This window comes from Oncorhynchus keta, chromosome 7 (assembly GCF_023373465.1).
Source record: "Oncorhynchus keta strain PuntledgeMale-10-30-2019 chromosome 7, Oket_V2, whole genome shotgun sequence".
Lineage (NCBI taxonomy): Eukaryota > Metazoa > Chordata > Actinopteri > Salmoniformes > Salmonidae > Oncorhynchus > Oncorhynchus keta.
The window spans coordinates 48,920,955-48,940,239 of NC_068427.1; the positions used below are offsets into that span (position 1 = coordinate 48,920,955).

At 49.3% G+C, this 19,285-nt stretch overlaps 1 protein-coding gene across 7 annotated transcripts in view; it reads left to right on the forward strand.

Moving 5' to 3' along the window:
• The first annotated feature begins 259 nt into the window (after positions 1-259).
• Positions 260-19,285, forward strand: part of dip2a (disco-interacting protein 2 homolog A) — a 274,567-nt gene continuing 255,541 nt past the window's right edge. For 5 of the 7 annotated variants that reach the window (XR_008140278.1, XM_052523083.1, XM_052523084.1 and 2 more), the window contains exon 1: positions 260-939. Coding sequence is in view for 6 of the 7 variants with exons in the window: in XM_052523083.1 (XP_052379043.1) it covers positions 819-939 (121 nt within the window). In the remaining variant the exon portion in view is untranslated. The remainder of the gene's footprint in view (positions 940-19,285) is intronic. The other 2 variants (XM_052523089.1, XM_052523092.1) reach the window with 1 other exon arrangement.

Here is a 19,285-nt window from a genome sequence, read left to right on the forward strand (position 1 = left end):
TAGGGTGGGGGTTTTAGTGTAGGGTTAGATGGTAGGGTATTTAAATAGTGGAGTAGGGTGGGGGGTTTTAGTGTAGGGTTAGATGGTAGGGTATTTGTTGATTTATTCATGTTAATTTTCAAGCAACGTGGAAGGGTGTTATACTCCAGTCTAGTGAGTGGCGGTAATGCAACATTTGTTGGATGCCAACCACCGTTAAACCTCATCGAAGAAGAAGAACGTTAAACTGCACCACACCGCTAGATGGCTGTCCAGGTTAACTTTGGTGTCAGCAGCTCATCTGGTGTCAATCAGTCTGATTTCTCAGAGGTTTTGTCCAAGAAGTCCTGTCGACTGTCTGTGATGTTATTCCCCCCCTCTCCATGGTTTTACATGTGATGCAGCAACAATGTGTAGCCAATATGCAAAACGTCCCGGTATGTAGGTGAGCATGCATGTTCCCATGACGCGCCAGACACCGTGAACGTGCTTCGGGCTGCTGTTACTATAATGCAATGGCGGCGGTGCTGTGCACCAGAGATGGATGAGTTACCGGTTCAAATCCGCTCGACGCAGACACCGTGGATTAGGAAACACACCTCTGTCCAGATCAACCGAATTCGTAACTGTTTGGTGATTTAGCCTCAACGTCACTTTAGGAATGTGTCTAGCAGGGTTAGCTAACGAGCTAATGCCAGTCTGTGCCAGGGTGATGTAGGGCTTTTCCGCACATCTGTCTGCAGTAGCCACCACCCGCCTGCTAACGTTACACCAGGCAACCGGCTGAACATCACTCCGTCCCTCGACGGGGAGTCTCGGCCCACTCGGACCGGAACATCATGGCTGAGAGGAATTCTACCGGATTACTAATGATGTTGGAACCGAGCCCGGCTATCGCCATGTCACTGCCGGTGGAGGTCCGGGAGAAGCTGGCGGAGTTGGAGCTGGAACTGTCGGAAGGTAGGCGACTCCCGTCCCCGCACACATCAACTACCGCGGACAGCTACGTGTGGAACGACGCTGCTCTTTGGCTTTACAGATAATTATCTGCTAAAATTGAGATCAGAAGTAGCCTATTCCACACACAAATCAAGTCCAATCGATGAAAGTACTTTTTGTGATTAATATTTTGAACAGAGTGCTCAGTCGTCAAACTCGTTTATGAGGACTAGGTGTCGGCCGAGAGGAATGGGATTTATTTTGGAATTTGTCCAAATTACATTTGGGAAAGTTAAAAGGAAGAGATCTCAAAGTCATAAAATAGGCTAGTATTTAATTATTATTAATAATTTAAAACACAGCTGTCTGACATGCGCCCTTATTAATGTCATGTAGCTAACTAATATTCTTGTGACATGGATGTTTTTCTTTCCCCAATTTTGTTTATGCAAAAGTATGATGAGGAAGACATGGAAAAGAGGCCCACCATATTGCATTGTGGGTATTACATGTAAAACCAGTGGTACACACACACACACACACACACACACACACACACACACAGAATGCCAACGTCAGACAATTCATTTCAATATTAAGGTTGAATGACACTGTTGATGATCAGATAGCACCAACTCTGCTTTATGCTGTTTGAATAGCCTTCCAACTCTATAAGAATCAGTTTTTCTTCAGTGGGCACAGTATTGAAGTTCATTAGTCTTTCTACAGTGTCCTACTGACAATGCAGAACCTGTAACGAAGGTGCCATCAGAAAGTGAAGGTGTGGCCAATCACAACGTTATCTGTGCGTTGGCAGAAAAGTAGTGAAGCGGGCCTCCCCAGTGCCATTGCAGTGCTTGAGGCGTCACTACAGACCTGTGTTCGATCCCAGGCTGTGCCACAACCGGCCGTGACCGGGAGTCCCATAGGGCGGTACACATTTGGCCCAGCGGCGTCCTGGGGGGCTTTACTTGGCTCATTGCGCTCTAGCGTCTCCTTGTGGCAGGCCCGGGCACCTGCAGGCTGACCTCTGTCGTCAGTTGAACAGTGTTTCCTCTGACACATTGGTGCAGCTGGGTTCCGGGTAAGTGGCCGGGTGTTAAGGAAGCATTCCATTGAAAATTAATGTACTTCTGGTGTACCGAAATGCAATGATTCCCCTGGTGTGATCGAGGCATTACTCTGAGCCATCTGAAGTATGCAGTGAGTCAGTAACTTCCTCAATAGCTCCTGTCTACATGGGATGAATGCACCAACAATTGATGCTCAAATATAAACACAGACACTCAACCTTGGTCCTGTTATAGCTGATCAGTGTGCTGCTGACTGTACACTCTTCAACCTCCCCCCTCAGTCCGGAAGATCAAACCCCTGATTCCACCTTCACTCAAAGTCAGATTAATCTAGTAGCTGGTGTTGAAAAGAGAAGAAGGATTAATTTAGAAACGGAACCACTGAGCCACTCTAAACTGCCCTGCAGGACTCCATGTATCAGGAAATGGGTATCAAATGTCTTTATTTGACCTTTATAGTCCCATTGAGACTGTCTTTTAAAAACATTTTTTTTACAAGGGAGCAATGCATTTGACAATTTCCACATTTTTATAGGATACTAGAAACAGTTGTAATACACAAGTCATCGACATCTCTCAGCTACCAGGTCTTCAACCAATATCCGACACTGTCTGAGTGCCGCTGCTTCATCCAATTTCAACCAGATCTGCAGATTGTTCCAGCAGTGGGACTGAAGTCCTAGCATGTCACAAATTGCACCTTGCTCCCTATGAAGTGCACTACTTTTGACCAGGGGCCATATGGCTCTGGTCAAATGTAGTGCACTATATAGGGAATAGGGTGCCATTTGTGATGGGATACTTAGCAAGACTCAACATTATGAAGTGAGCAGCTGTATTAGGCCATGCAGAGCCTTAGCAGTGACCTATATATTATTATCTGATTAGACTGAGGACTAGTGATGGTTTCAGCAGAGCCTCAATCTGATTAGACTGTGTGATGGTGTCAGTAGTGACCTATAGATTATTATCGGATTAGACTGTGTGATGGTGTCAGTAGTGACCTATAGATTATTATCTGATTAGACTGTGTGATGGTGTCAGTAGAGACCTATAGATTAGACTGTGTGATGGTGTCAGTAGTGACCTATAGATTATTATCTGATTAGACTGTGTGATGGTGTTAGTAGTGACCTATAGATTATTACCTGATTAGACTGTGTGATGGTGTTAGTAGTGACCTATAGATTAGACTGTGTGATGGTGTCAGTAGTGACCTATAGATTATTATCTGATTAGACTGTGTGATGGTGTTAGTAGTGACCTATAGATTATTATCTGATTAGACTGTGTGATGGTGTTAGTAGTGACCTATAGATTATTACCTGATTAGACTGTGTGATGGTGTTAGTAGTGACCTATAGATTAGACTGTGATGGTGTTAGTAGTGACCTATAGATTATTACCTGATTAGACTGTGTGATGGTGTTAGTAGTGACCTATAGATTAGACTGTGTGATGGTGTTAGTAGTGACCTATAGATTAGACTGTGTGATGGTGTCAGTAGTGACCTATAGATTATTATCGGATTAGACTGTGTGATGGTGTCAGTAGTGACCTATATATTAGACTGTGATGGTGTTAGTAGTGACCTATAGATTATTACCTGATTAGACTGTGTGATGGTGTTAGTAGTGACCTATAGATTAGACTGTGTGATGGTGTCAGTAGTGACCTATAGATTATTATCAGATTAGACTGTGTGATGGTGTCAGTAGTGACCTATAGATTAGACTGTGTGATGGTGTTAGTAGTGACCTATAGATTAGACTGTGTGATGGTAATATGATGGTGTTAGTAGTGACCAATAGATTAGACTGTGTGATGGTGTTAGTAGTGACCTATAGATTAGACTGTGTGATGGTGTTAGTAGTGACCTATAGATTAGACTGTGTGATGGTGTTAGTAGTGACCAATAGATTAGACTGTGTGATGGTGTTAGTAGTGACCAATAGATTAGACTGTGTGATGGTGTTAGTAGTGACCTATAGATTATTATCTGATTAGACTGTGTGATGGTGTTAGTAGTGACCAATAGATTATTATCTGATTAGACTGTGTGATGGTGTCAGTAGTGACCTATAGATTAGACTGTGTGATGGTGTTAGTAGTGACCTATAGATTATTATCTGATTAGACTGTGTGATGGTGTCAGTAGTGACCTATAGATTAGACTGTGTGATGGTGTCAGTAGTGACCTATAGATTATCTGATTAGACTGTGTGATGGTGTCAGTAGAGACCTATAGATTAGACTGTGTGATGGTGTCAGTAGTGACCTATAGATTATTATCTGATTAGACTGTGATGGTGTCAGTAGTGACCTATAGATTATCGGATTAGACTGTGTGATGGTGTCAGTAGTGACCTATAGATTAGACTGTGTGATGGTGTCAGTAGAGCAAAGGGATTTTTTCTGGTCGGGTCTAAGGGTGTTACAGTTTATTTTTTTTATTTTACCTTTATTTAACCAGGTATTTATTTCAAATCAAATCAAATGTATTTATATAGCCCTTCGTACATCAGCTGATATCTCAAAGTGCTGTACAGAAACCCAGCCTAAAACCCCAAACAGCAAGCAATGCAGGTGTAGAAGCACGGTGGCTAGGAAAAACTCCCTAGAAAGGCCAAAACCTATGAAGAAACCTAGAGAGGAACCAGGCTATGTGGGGTGGCCAGTCCTCTTCTGGCTGTGCCGGGTGGAGATTATAACAACAAGGCCAAGATGTTCAAATGTTCATAAATGACCAGCATGGTCGAATAATAATAAGGCAGAACAGTTGAAACTGGAGCAGCAGCACAGTCAGGTGGACTGGGGACAGCAAGGAGTCATCATGTCAGGTAGTCCTGAGGCATGGTTCTAGGGCTCAGGTCCTCGGAGAGAGAGAGAATAAAATTCACACAGGACACCGAATAGGACAGGAGAAGTACTCCAGATATAACAGACCCTAGCCCCCCGACACACAAACTACTGCAGCATAAATACTGGAGGCTGAGACAGGAGGGGTCTGGAGACACTGTGGCCCCATCCGAGGACACCCCTGGACAGGGCCAAACAGGATGGATATAACCCCACCAACTTTGCCAAAGCACAGCCCCCACACCACTAGAGGGATATCTTCAACCACCAATTTACCATCCTGAGACAAGGCTGAGTATAGCCCACAAAGATCTCCGCCAACGGCACAACCCAAGGGGGGCCAACCCAGACAGGATGATCACATCAGTGACTCAACCCACTCAGGTGACGCACCCCTCCCAGGGACGGTATGAGAGAGCCCCAGTAAGCCAGTGACTCAGCCCCTGTAATCCCAGTGGAGAGAGGGGAACTGGCCAGGCAGAGACAGCAAGGGCGGTTTGTTGCTCCAGAGCCTTTCCGTTCACCTTCCCACTCCTGGGCCAGACTACACTCAATCATATGACCCACTGAAGAGATGGATTCTAGCAGCCATATTTAGCACTAACTGAAGTTTATTTAGTGCTTTATCCAGGTGGAAAGTAGAGCATTGCAGTAGTCTAACCTAGAAGTGACAAAAGCATGGATTAATTTTTCTGCATCATTTTTGGACAGAAAGTTTCTGATTTCTGCAATGTTACGTAGATGGAAAAAAGCTGTCCTTGAAATGGTCTTGATATATTTATTTGTTTATTTATTTGTTATATATATATATATAACCCTAACCCTTTATTTAACCAGGTAGGCTAGGTAAGTTCTCATTTACAACTGCGCCCTGGCCAAGATAAAGCAAAGCAGTGCGACAAAAACAACAGTTACACATGGAATTATCAAATGTACAGTCAACAACACAATAGAAAACATCTGTCTGTGTGTTATCTGTCTGTGTGTTGTCCATCCTGATGGTGGTCTGTCTGTGTGTTGTCATCCTGACGGTGGTCTGTGTGTTGTCATCCTGATGGTGGTCTGTCTGTGTGTTGTCCATCCTGATGGTGGTCTGTCTGTGTGTTGTCCATCCTGATGGTGGTCTGTCTGTGTGTTGTCATCCTGATGGTGGTCTGTCTGTGTGTTGTCATCCTGATGGTGGTCTGTCTGTGTGTTGTCATCCTGATGGTCTGTGTGATGTCATCTTGATGGTCTGTGTGATGTCATCCTGATAGTCTGTGTGTTGTCCATCCTGATGGTCTGTGTGATGTCATCCTGATGGTCTGTGTGATGTCATCCTGATGGTCTGTGTGATGTCATCCTGATGGTCTGTGTGATGTCATCCTGATGGTCTGTGTGTTGTCCATCCTGATGGTCTGTGTGTTGTCCATCCTGATGGTCTGTGTGTTGTCCATCCTGATGGTCTGTGTGTTGTCCATCCTGATGGTCTGTGTGTTGTCCATCCTGATGGTCTGTGTGTTGTCCATCCTGATGGTCTGTGTGTTGTCCATCCTGATGGTCTGTGTGTTGTCCATCCTGATGGTCTGTGTGTTGTCCATCCTGATGGTCTGTGTGTTGTCCATCCTGATGGTCTGTGTGTTGTCCATCCTGATGGTCTGTGTGTTGTCCATCCTGATGGTCTGTGTGTTGTCATCCTGATGGTCTGTGTGATGTCATCCTGATGGTCTGTGTGATGTCATCCTGATGGTCTGTGTGATGTCTTCCTGATGGTCTGTGTGATGTCTTCCTGATGGTCTGTGTGATGTCTTCCTGATGGTCTGTGTGATGTCTTCCTGATGGTCTGTGTGATGTCATCCTGATGGTCTGTGTGTTGTCCATCCTGATGGTCTGTGTGTTGTCCATCCTGATGGTCTGTGTGTTGTCCATCCTGATGGTCTGTGTGTTGTCCATCCTGATGGTCTGTGTGTTGTCCATCCTGATGGTCTGTGTGTTGTCATCCTGATGGTCTGTGTGATGTCCATCCTGATGGTCTGTGTGTTGTCCATCCTGATGGTCTGTGTGATGTCCATCCTGATGGTCTGTGTGATGTCATCCTGATGGTCTGTGTTGTCATCCTGATGGTCTGTGTGTTGTCATCCTGATGGTCTGTGTGATGTCATCCTGATGGTCTGTGTGATGTCATCCTGATGGTCTGTGTGATGTCCATCCTGATGGTCTGTGTGTTGTCCATCCTGATGGTCTGTGTGATGTCCATCCTGATGGTCTGTGTGATGTCATCCTGATGGTCTGTGTGTTGTCATCCTGATGGTCTGTGTGTTGTCATCCTGATGGTCTGTGTGATGTCTTCCTGATGGTCTGTGTGATGTCTTCCTGATGGTCTGTGTGATGTCTGTGTGATGTCCATCCTGATGGTCTGTGTGTTGTCCATCCTGATGGTCTGTGTGTTGTCCATCCTGATGGTCTGTGTGTTGTCCATCCTGATGGTCTGTGTGTTGTCATCCTGATGGTCTGTGTGTTGTCATCCTGATGGTCTGTGTGTTGTCATCCTGATGGTCTGTGTGATGTCCATCCTGATGGTCTGTGTGATGTCATCCTGATGGTCTGTGTGATGTCATCCTGATGGTCTGTGTGTTGTCATCCTGATGGTCTGTGTGATGTCATCCTGATGGTCTGTGTGATGTCACCCTGATGGTCTGTGTGTTGTCACCCTGATGGTCTGTGTGATGTCATCCTGATGGTCTGTGTGTTGTCCATCCTGATGGTCTGTGTGTTGTCCATCCTGATGGTCTGTGTGTTGTCCATCCTGATGGTCTGTGTGTTGTCCATCCTGATGGTCTGTGTGTTGTCCATCCTGATGGTCTGTGTGTTGTCCATCCTGATGGTCTGTGTGATGTCATCCTGATGGTCTGTGTGATGTCATCCTGATGGTCTGTGTGTTGTCCATCCTGATGGTCTGTGTGTTGTCCATCCTGATGGTCTGTGTGTTGTCCATCCTGATGGTCTGTGTGTTGTCCATCCTGATGGTGGTCTGTCTGTGTTTGTAAGGAGTGGAACCATTTTAAATGCTTTTGTTTTAGTCATTTAGGAGAGGCTCTTTTATCCAGAGCAACTTGCTCTTCACTGCATTCATGTCCAGGTAGCTCGGTCGTAAACCACACATCAGTCAGTACATTTTTCCTCAGCGAAGTCAAGTACGAGTGTTAGTTCACCAATGGCTTTTTTGGGGTGGGGGTGAGGAGCTGGTGCTCTGGAATTATTTAAGATGCTCTTTGAAGTGGTAGCGTTTCAGATGTTTTCAGAAGATGGGCAGGGACTCTGCTGTCACAGCATCAGGGGGAAGATGGACAGGGACTCTGCTGTCCCAGCATCAGGGGGAAGATGGGCAGGGACTCTGCTGTCCCAGCTTCAGGGGGAAGATGGGCAGGGACTCTGCTGTCACAGCATCAGGGGGAAGATGGACAGGGACTCTGCTGTCACAGCTTCAGGGGGAAGATGGGCAGGGACTCTGCTGTCCCAGCTTCAGGGGGAAGATGGGCAGGGACTCTGCTGTCACAGCATCAGGGGGAAGATGGACAGGGACTCTGCTGTCACAGCATCAGGGGGAAGATGGACAGGGACTCTGCTGTCACAGCATCAGGGGGAAGATGGGCAGGGACTCTGCTGTCCCAGCTTCAGGGGGAAGATGGGCAGGGACTCTGCTGTCCCAGCTTCAGGGGGAAGATGGGCAGGGACTCTGCTGTCCCAGCTTCAGGGGGAAGATGGGCAGGGACTCTGCTGTCCCAGCATCAGGGGGAAGATGGACAGGGACTCTGCTGTCACAGCATCAGGGGGAAGATGGACAGGGACTCTGCTGTCCTAGCATCAGGGGGAAGATGGGCAGAGACTCTGATATCCTAGCATCAGGGGGAAGATGGACAGGGACTCTGCTGTCACAGCATCAGGGGGAAGATGGACAGGGACTCTGCTGTCCTAGCATCAGGGGGAAGATGGGCAGAGACTCTGATATCCTAGCATCAGGGGGAAGATGGACAGGGACTCTGCTGTCCCAGCATCTGGGGAAGATGGACAGGGACTCTGCTGTCCTAGCTTCAGGGGGAAGATGGACAGGGACTCTGCTGTCCTAGCTTCAAGGGGAAGATGGACAGGGACTCTGCTGTCCCAGCATCAGGGGGAAGATGGACAGGGACTCTGCTGTCCTAGCTTCAGGGGGAAGATGGGCAGGGACTCTGCTGTCCTAGCTTCAGGGGGAAGATGGACAGGGACTCTGCTGTCCCAGCATCAGGGGGAAGATGGACAGGGACTCTGCTGTCCTAGATTCAGGGGGAAGATGGGCAGGGACTCTGCTGTCCTAGCTTCAGGGGGAAGATGGACAGGGACTCTGCTGTCCCAGCATCAGGGGGAAGATGGACAGGGACTCTGCTGTCCCAGCATCAGGGGGAAGATGGACAGGTACTCTGCTGTCCTAGTTCCAGGGGGAAGATGGACAGGTACTCTGCTGTCCTAGTTTCAGGGGGAAGATGGACAGGTACTCTGCTGTCCTAGTTTCAGGGGGAAGATGGACAGGGACTCTGCTGTCCCAGCATCAGGGGGAAGATGGACAGGTACTCTGCTGTCCTAGTTTCAGGGGGAAGATGGACAGGTACTCTGCTGTCCTAGTTTCAGGGGGAAGATAGACAGGGACTCTGCTGTCCTAGTTTCAGGGGGAAGATAGACAGAGACTCTGCTGTCCTAGCATCAGGGGGAAGATAGACAGAGACTCTGCTGTCCTAGCATCAGGGGGAAGATGGACAGGTACTCTGCTGTCCTAGTTTCAGGGGGAAGATGGACAGGTACTCTGCTGTCCTAGCATCAGGGGGAAGATGGACAGGTACTCTGCTGTCCTAGTTTCAGGGGGAAGATGGACAGGTACTCTGCTGTCCTAGCATCAGGGGGAAGATAGACAGGGACTCTGCTGTCCTAGCATCAGGGGGAAGATGGACAGGTACTCTGCTGTCCTAGTTTCAGGGGGAAGATAGACAGGGACTCTGCTGTCCTAGTTTCATTGGGAAGATAGACAGAGACTCTGCTGTCCTAGCATCAGGGGGAAGATAGACAGAGACTCTGCTGTCCTAGCATCAGGGGGAAGATGGACAGGTACTCTGCTGTCCTAGTTTCAGGGGGAAGATAGACAGGTACTCTGCTGTCCTAGCTTCAGGGGGAAGATGGTTCCACCATGATTTTCCAGGACAGAGAAGAGCTTAGGCTGAGCTGGAGCTGCCCTCCCGTAGGTGTTGGGAGGGCCAGTAGACCAGAGGTGGCAGAATGGACTGCTTGTGTTGGGCATAGTCTGAAGGTAGGGAGGGGCAGTTCCTCTTGTTGCTCTGTGAGCAAGTACCATGGTCTTGTAGTGGATGTGAGCTTTGACTAGAAGCCAGTGGAACCAGAATCTATGTCTGTCCAGCTGTTTCCTCTTCCTTCCTGTTCTCTGTGTGTCACTTCCTGGTCTGGTGGAGCTCTGCAAGCAGCAATGGTCTTTCTCTCTCCTTGTCCTTGCTGTGTCTCTCTCCTGTCTCTCTCCTTGTCCTTGCTGTCTCTCCTGTCTCTCTCTCCTTGTTCTCCTGCGTTCTCGCTCTCATTGGACTTAGACATGCCCTTATTTTCCTATGCAGTGATGACTGTAGATGGAGGAGCTGCTGCCCCCTCCCCTGGCCCTGCAGCCAGTCACCCCCTTCTAGCAGCCCTGTTGGACGTCTAGCAGCAGCCCGATAGCATTAGCAGCCCTGTTGGACGTCTAGCAGCAGCCCGATAGCATTAGCAGCCCTGTTGGATGTCTAGCAGCAGCCCGATAGCATTAGCAGCCCTGTTGGACGTCTAGCATCAGCCCGATAGCATTAGCAGCCCTGTTGGACGTCTAGCATCAGCCCGATAGCATTAGCAGCCCTGTTGGACGTCTAGCATTAGCAGCCCTGTTAGATATCTAGCAGCAGCCCGATAGCATTAGCAGCCCTGTTGGATGTCTAGCATCAGCCCGATAGCATTAGCAGCCCTGTTGGACGTCTATCAGCAGCCCGATAGCATTAGCAGCCCTGTTGGACGTCGAGCAGCAGCCCGATAGCATTAGCAGCCCTGTTGGACGTCGAGCAGCAGCCCGATAGCATTAGCTGCCCTGTTGGACGTCGAGCAGCAGCCCGATAGCATTAGCAGCCCTGTTGGACGTCTATCAGCAGCCCGATAGCATTAGCAGCCCTGTTGGACGTCTAGCAGCAGCCCGATAGCATTAGCAGCCCTGTTGGACGTCTAGCAGCAGCCCGATAGCATTAGCAGCCCTGTTGGACGTCTATCAGCAGCCCGATAGCATTAGCAGCCCTGTTGGACGTCTATCAGCAGCCCGATAGCATTAGCAGCCCTGTTGGACGTCTAGCAGCAGCCCGATAGCATTAGCAGCCCTGTTGGACGTCTAGCAGCAGCCCGATAGCATTAGCAGCCCTGTTGGTCAAGCAGCTGTTGGGAGGCTTCCTGCTCTGCTGCTCAGAGGGACTGGGAGAACGAGTTGAACTGCACTCTACCGGAACAGAATGCTTGTTCATTTGGCATATTATTTAGTAGTGGTACACTAATGGGCCTACACTGTTCATATTGACACAACAGCATTGATTGATTTTCATCTGGAAGATGGACGGTTGGGGCTATATTTTTCTCCTCTCTACTCAGACTCCAGTTTCTAATGCAAGTTCTATTCCAGCTGTATTCAACGATCATTGTTTCTGAATGGGATAGCATAGCAAACATCCCACAATCACCAGCTTATACCCAAGTGATATATAAACCAGCTGTGAATGTCTTTGCAGTGAAGTAAATAATTGGCTGTGTGACGGCACTGTTTGTTCTTTGAGTTTCGTGTCTTGTTTGTTTTTACAGGAGATGTACTATAACAGAAGGGAAGTGACATCATAGCTCCCCACCAGGACACATCTAGTCTACATTACAGCTCCCCACCAGGACACATCTAGTCTACATTACAGCTCCCCACCAGGACACATCTAGTCTACATTACAGCTCCCCACCAGGACACATCTAGACATTACAGCTCCCCACCAGGACACATCTAGTCTACATTACAGCTCCCCACCAGGACACATCTAGTCTACATTACAGCTCCCCACCAGGACACATCTAGTCTACATTACAGCTCCCCACCAGGACACATCTAGTCTCCCCACCAGGACACATCTAGTCTACATTACAGCTCCCCACCAGGACACATCTAGTCTACATTACAGCTCCCCACCAGGACACATCTAGTCTACATTACAGCTCCCCACCAGGACACATCTAGTCTACATTACAGCTCCCCACCAGGACACATCTAGTCTACATTACAGTTCCCCACCAGGACACATCTAGTCTACATTACAGTTCCCCACCAGGACACATCTAGTCTACATTACAGCTCCCCACCAGGACACATCTAGTCTACATTACAGTTCCCCACCAGGACACATCTAGTCTACATTACAGTTCCCCACCAGGACACATCTAGTCTACATTACAGCTCCCCACCAGGACACATCTAGTCTACATTACATCTACATTACAGCTCCCCACCAGGACACATCTAGTCTACATTACAGCTCCCCACCAGGACACATCTAGTCTACATTACAGCTCCCCACCAGGACACATCTAGTCTACATTACAGCTCCCCACCAGGACACATCTAGTCTACATTACAGCTCCCCACCAGGACACATCTAGTCTACATTACAGCTCCCCACCAGACACATCTAGTCTACATTACAGTTCCCCACCAGGACACATCTAGTCTACATTACAGCTCCCCACCAGGACACATCTAGTCTACATTACAGCTCCCCACCAGGACACATCTAGTCTACATACAGCTACAGGACACATCTAGTCTACATTACAGCTCCCCACCAGGACACATCTAGTCTACATTACAGCTCCCCACCAGGACACATCTAGTCTACATTACAGCTCCCCACCAAGACACATCTAGTCTTACAGCTCCCCACCAGGACACATCTAGTCTACATTACAGCTCCCCACCAGGACACATCTAGTCTACATTACAGCTCCCCACCAGGACACATCTAGACAGCTCCCCACCAGGACACATCACATTACAGCTCCCCACCAAGACACATCTAGTCTACATTACAGCTCCCCACCAGGACACATCTAGTCTACATTACAGCTCCCCACCAGGACACATCTAGTCTACATTACAGCTCCCCACCAGGACACATCTAGTCTACATTACAGCTCCCCACCAGGACACATCTAGTCTACATTACAGCTCCCCACCAGGACACATCTAGTCTACATCACAGCTCCCCACCAAGACACATCTAGTACTACATCTAGTCTACATTACAGCTCCCCCACCAGGACACATCTAGCATTACAGCTCCCCACCAGGACACATCTAGTCTACATTACAGTTCCCCACCAAGACACTAGTCTACATTACAGCTCCCCACAGGACACATCTAGACATTACAGCTCCCCACCAGGACACATCTAGTCTACATTTCCCCACCAGACTCCCCACCAGGACACATCTAGTCTACATTACAGCTCCCCACCAGGACATCTAGTCTACATTACATCTAGTCCCCACCAAGACACTCCCCACCAAGACACATCTAGACACACTAGTCTACATTACAGCTCCCCACCCCATCTACCAGGACACATCTAGTCTACATTACAGCTCCCCACCAGGACACATCTAGTCTACATTACAGCTCCCCACCAGGACACATCTAGTCTACAGCTCCCCACCAGGACACATCTAGTCTACATTACAGCTCCCCACCAGGACACATCTAGTCTACATTACAGTTCCCCACCAGGACACATCTAGTCTACATTACAGTTCCCCACCAGGACACATCTAGTCTACATTACAGCTCCCCACCAGGACACATCTAGTCTACATTACAGCTCCCCACCAGGACACATCTAGTCTACATTACAGCTCCCCACCAGGACACATCTAGTCTACATTACAGCTCCCCACCAGGACACATCTAGTCTACATTACAGCTCCCCACCAGGACACATCTAGTCTACATCACAGCTCCCCACCAGGACACATCTAGTCTACATTACAGCTCCCCACCAGGACACATCTAGTCTACATTACAGCTCCCCACCAGACACATCTAGTCTACATTACAGCTCCCCACCAAGACACATCTAGTCTACATTACAGCTCCCCACCAGGACACATCTAGTCTACATTACAGCTCCCCACCAGGACACATCTAGTCTACATCACAGCTCCCCACCAGGACACATCTAGTCTACATTACAGCTCCCCACCAGGACACATCTAGTCTACATTACAGCTCCCCACCAGGACACATCTAGTCTACATTACAGCTCCCCACCAAGACACATCTAGTCTACATTACAGCTCCCCACCAGGACACATCTAGTCTACTACAGCTCCCCACCAGACACATCTAGTCTACATTACAGCTCCCCACCAGGACACATCTAGTCTACATTACAGTTCCCCACCAGGACACATGTAGTCTACATTACAGCTCCCCACCAGGACACATCTAGTCTACATTACAGCTCCCCACCAGGACACATCTAGTCTACATTACAGCTCCCCACCAGGACACATCTAGTCTACTACTGTCTCAGTGCTGCTCCCCTCTGAGGTACATTCACCCTATGGCTCTCCTGATGTGATATAAGAGACAGGAAATGGGCTGATGGTTCCTCAGGGTCCTCCAGCAAACGCTCAGGACCACTTCCTCTGTTTCCTCTGTAGGTAGAGGCTGTGATGGTCTGAGAAAAGCCATTGATTGTAGACTAATAACACAATGAATAACATGATGTCTCATCAGAGCCAGATCAGGAAATAAAGATGAAACGTCACATTGACATGATGAGGACGGTTAGTTTGGCAGCTCAGATACCTGAATAATTCCACTTCTCATCAATGCAGCAGATGTTGAATCATACTTGTTTTCGAGCAGACATGCTGAGTGATGAGGCAGATGATCTCAGCTAATAGTTGTGTGGTCTTCCCTTCAGCCCTGAGGGTTATGTGGTGGGAGGATAGCTAGTGGTTCCTAGCCTCTGTGACTAGCCATGTAGTGGCTGGAGTTGACCTGGATGTGGACCTGTGGTCATCTACCAGGGGGACTGGGGCAGGGGGTGGGGTCGGGAGCTTGTCAGGAAGACTGAGTCACCTTAAATTCACGCCTTCTTTCTCTCCCCAAGCTTTCCTGTGTTCTCCAAGTTTGTAGAATAATGGCATTGTTGGAGGGGCTGAGTGTATCAGAAAGAGCCCAGCTCGTAGTTTAGAGTAACCCACTCTTATAGTTTAACTGTAGCGTCATGGAACGAGTGTTCAGCACGGTCTCTGTGGTTCAATCCCATGGTGTGATGCTCCTCTAGTAAGCTATGTGAACTGTGTGACGGTGAACTGTGTGACGGTGAACATGTGACTGTCGAGGTGAGGAGGAGGATTATTTAGGATACTGTTTCAGATGTTTTCGGAAGATGTGCAGGGACTCTGCTGTTCCATCATTGGGATTCCAGGACAGAGAAGAGGTTGTACTGGGCTGAGTGGGGGCTGCTCTTCTGTAGGGGTGGGAGGGCCAAGAGACCTGAGGTGAAAGGAGTGCTCGGGTTGGGGTGTAGGGTTGGAGTATAGCCTGAAGGTAGGGAGGGACAGTTGCTGTTCTGTAGATAACCTGAAGGTAGGGAGGGACAGTTGCTGTTCTGTAGATAACCTGAAGGTAGGGAGGGACAGGTCCTCTTGGTGTACTGTAGATAACCTGAAGGTAGGGAGGGACAGGTCCTCTTGCTGTTCTGTAGATAACCTGAAGGTAGGGAGGGGCAGGTCCTCTTGCTGTTCTGTAGATAACCTGAAGGTAGGGAGGGACAGGTCCTCTTGCTGTTCTGTAGATAACCTGAAGGTAGGGAGGGGCAGGTCCTCTTGCTGTTCTGTAGATAACCTGAAGGTAGGGAGGGGCAGGTCCTCTGTTCTGTAGATAGCCTGAAGGTAGGGAGGGGCAGGTCCTCTGTTCTGTAGATAGCCTGAAGGTAGGGAGGGGCAGGTCCTCTTGCTGTTCTGTAGATAACCTGAAGGTAGGGAGGGGCAGGTCCTCTTGCTGTTCTGTAGATAACCTGAAGGTAGGGAGGGGCAGGTCCTCTTGCTGTTCTGTAGATAACCTGAAGGTAGGGAGGGGCAGGTCCTCTTCTGTTCTGTAGATAGCCTGAAGGTAGGGAGGGGCAGGTCCTCTGTTCTGTAGATAGCCTGAAGGTAGGGAGGGGCAGGTCCTCTGTTCTGTAGATAGCCTGAAGGTAGGGAGGGGCAGGTCCTCTGTTCTGTAGATAGCCTGAAGGTAGGGAGGGGCAGGTCCTCTGTTCTGTAGATAGCCTGAAGGTAGGGAGGGGCAGGTCCTCTGTTCTGTAGATAGCCTGAAGGTAGGGAGGGGCAGGTCCTCTGTTCTGTAGATAGCCTGAAGGTAGGGAGGGGCAGGTCCTCTGTTCTGTAGATAGCCTGACGGTAGGGAGGGGCAGGTCCTCTGTTCTGTAGATAGCCTGACGGTAGGGAGGGGCAGGTCCTCTGTTCTGTAGATAGCCTGACGGTAGGGAGGGGCAGGTCCTCTGTTCTGTAGATAGCCTGACGGTAGGGAGGGGCAGGTCCTCTGTTCTGTAGATAGCCTGAAGGTAGGGAGGGGCAGGTCCTCTGTTCTGTAGATAGCCTGAAGGTAGGGAGGGGCAGGTCCTCTGTTCTGTAGATAGCCTGAAGGTAGGGAGGGGCAGGTCCTCTGTTCTGTAGATAGCCTGAAGGTAGGGAGGGGCAGGTCCTCTGTTCTGTAGATAGCCTGAAGGTAGGGAGGGGCAGGTCCTCTTGGTGTTCTGTAGATAGCCTGAAGGTAGGGAGGGGCAGGTCCTCTTGGTGTTCTGTAGATAGCCTGAAGGTAGGGAGGGGCAGGTCCTCTTGGTGTACTGTAGATAACCTGAAGGTAGGGAGGGACAGGTCCTCTTGGTGTACTGTAGATAACCTGAAGGTAGGGAGGGACAGGTCCTCTTGCTGTTCTGTAGATAACCTGAAGGTAGGGAGGGGCAGGTCCTCTTGCTGTTCTGTAGATAACCTGAAGGTAGGGAGGGACAGGTCCTCTTGCTGTTCTGTAGATAACCTGAAGGTAGGGAGGGGCAGGTCCTCTTGCTGTTCTGTAGATAACCTGAAGGTAGGGAGGGGCAGGTCCTCTTGCTGTTCTGTAGATAGCCTGAAGGTAGGGAGGGGCAGGTCCTCTTGCTGTTCTGTAGATAACCTGAAGGTAGGGAGGGGCAGGTCCTCTTGCTGTTCTGTAGATAACCTGAAGGTAGGGAGGGGCAGGTCCTCTTGCTGTTCTGTAGATAGCCTGAAGGTAGGGAGGGGCAGGTCCTCTTGCTGTTCTGTAGATAACCTGAAGGTAGGGAGGGGCAGGTCCTCTTGCTGTTCTGTAGATAACCTGAAGGTAGGGAGGGGCAGGTCCTCTGTTCTGTAGATAGCCTGAAGGTAGGGAGGGGCAGGTCCTCTTCTGTAGATAACCTGAAGGTAGGGAGGGGCAGGTCCTCTTGCTGTTCTGTAGATAACCTGAAGGTAGGGAGGGGCAGGTCCTCTTGCTGTTCTGTAGATAACCTGAAGGTAGGGAGGGGCAGGTCCTCTTGCTGTTCTGTAGATAACCTGAAGGTAGGGAGGGGCAGGTCCTCTGTTCTGTAGATAGCCTGAAGGTAGGGAGGGGCAGGTCCTCTGTTCTGTAGATAGCCTGAAGGTAGGGAGGGGCAGGTCCTCTGTTCTGTAGATAGCCTGAAGGTAGGGAGGGGCAGGTCCTCTGTTCTGTAGATAGCCTGAAGGTAGGGAAGGGCAGGTCCTCTGTTCTGTAGATAGCCTGAAGGTAGGGAGGGGCAGGTCCTCTGTTCTGTAGATAGCCTGACGGTAGGGAGGGGCAGGTCCTCTGTTCTGTAGATAGCCTGAAGGTAGGGAGGGGCAGGTCCTCTGTTCTGTAGATAGCCTGACGGTAGGGAGGGGCAGGTCCTCTGTTCTGTAGATAGCCTGAAGGTAGGGAGGGGCAGGTCCTCTGTTCTGTAGATAGCCTGAAGGTAGGGAGGGGCAGGTCCTCTGTTCTGTAGATAGCCTGAAGGTAGGGAGGGGCAGGTCCTCTGTTCTGTAGATAGCCTGAAGGTAGGGAGGGGCAGGTCCTCTGTTCTGTAGATAGCCTGAAGGTAGGGAGGGGCAGGTCCTCTGTTCTGTAGATAGCCTGAAGGTAGGGAGGGGCAGGTCCTCTTGCTGTTCTGTAGATAGCCTGAAGGTAGGGAGGGGCAGGTCCTCTTGCTGTTCTGTAGATAGCCTGAAGGTAGGGAGGGGCATGTCCTCTTGGTGTTCTGTAGATAACCTGAAGGTAGGGAGATTGGACAGCCAGGGTAATGTAATTACCGCGCCTGGACAGCCAGGGTAATGTAATTACCGCGCCTGGACAGCCAGGGGAATGTAATTACCGCGCCTGGACAGCCAGGGGAATGTAATTACCGCGCCTGGACAGCCAGGGGAATGTAATTACCGCGCCTGGACAGCCAGGGGAATGTAATTACCGCGCCTGGACAGCCAGGGGAATGTAATTACCGCGCCTGGACAGCCAGGGGAATGTAATTACCGCGCCTGGACAGCCAGGGGAATGTAATTACCGCGCCTGGACAGCCAGGGGAATGTCATTATTTTATCACTCATTAAACCCATTTGGAGCAATTACACTGGATTGACCTTCAGATGAACAGTAGGAGAGGTCAGACAGCACGGTGGGGGAGGAGAGGTTCGGTGGGGGAGGAGAGAGGTCAGACAGCACGGTGGGGGAGGAGAGAGGTCAGACAGCACGGCCAGGGAGGACTGTGGGTTAGGAGAGGAACGGAGAGCCCGAGGGTAAGAGCGAGTGACTGAGGGAAAGACTGAGACAGAGGAGTGTGTATTTGAGGGATTCAGTGGGACAAAGGGCCTATATGGAGCGCTCTACTGGGCCTCAGTAACTGGCTGCATTGTGAGGGTTGCTGAACAAACAGGCAGAACATTCCTGGAATGTGTCATTACTAATCAACTTAACCTTGCTGCCTGGAGGGCACAACAGAGTCAAATGTTATTGGTCTCGTAAACATATTTTGCAGATGTTATCGCAGGTGCAGCGATATGCTTATGTATCTAGCTCCAACAGTGCAGTATAACTAACAATACAAAACAATATTTTTAAAGAGGAAGCAAAAATATTTTAAACATGTTTTCTTTTGTCTCCTTTTCCACTGAATGGTAACTGTAAGGATGTATTTCCTAATAATAATGCAGGATTAACACATTTACAGAAAGACCTGTGTGAAGGCCAACTTAGAGGAGGAACTTTTTCTTTGTTTTTTTTGAGGCAATTATAATTTTTCAGTCTGGATAA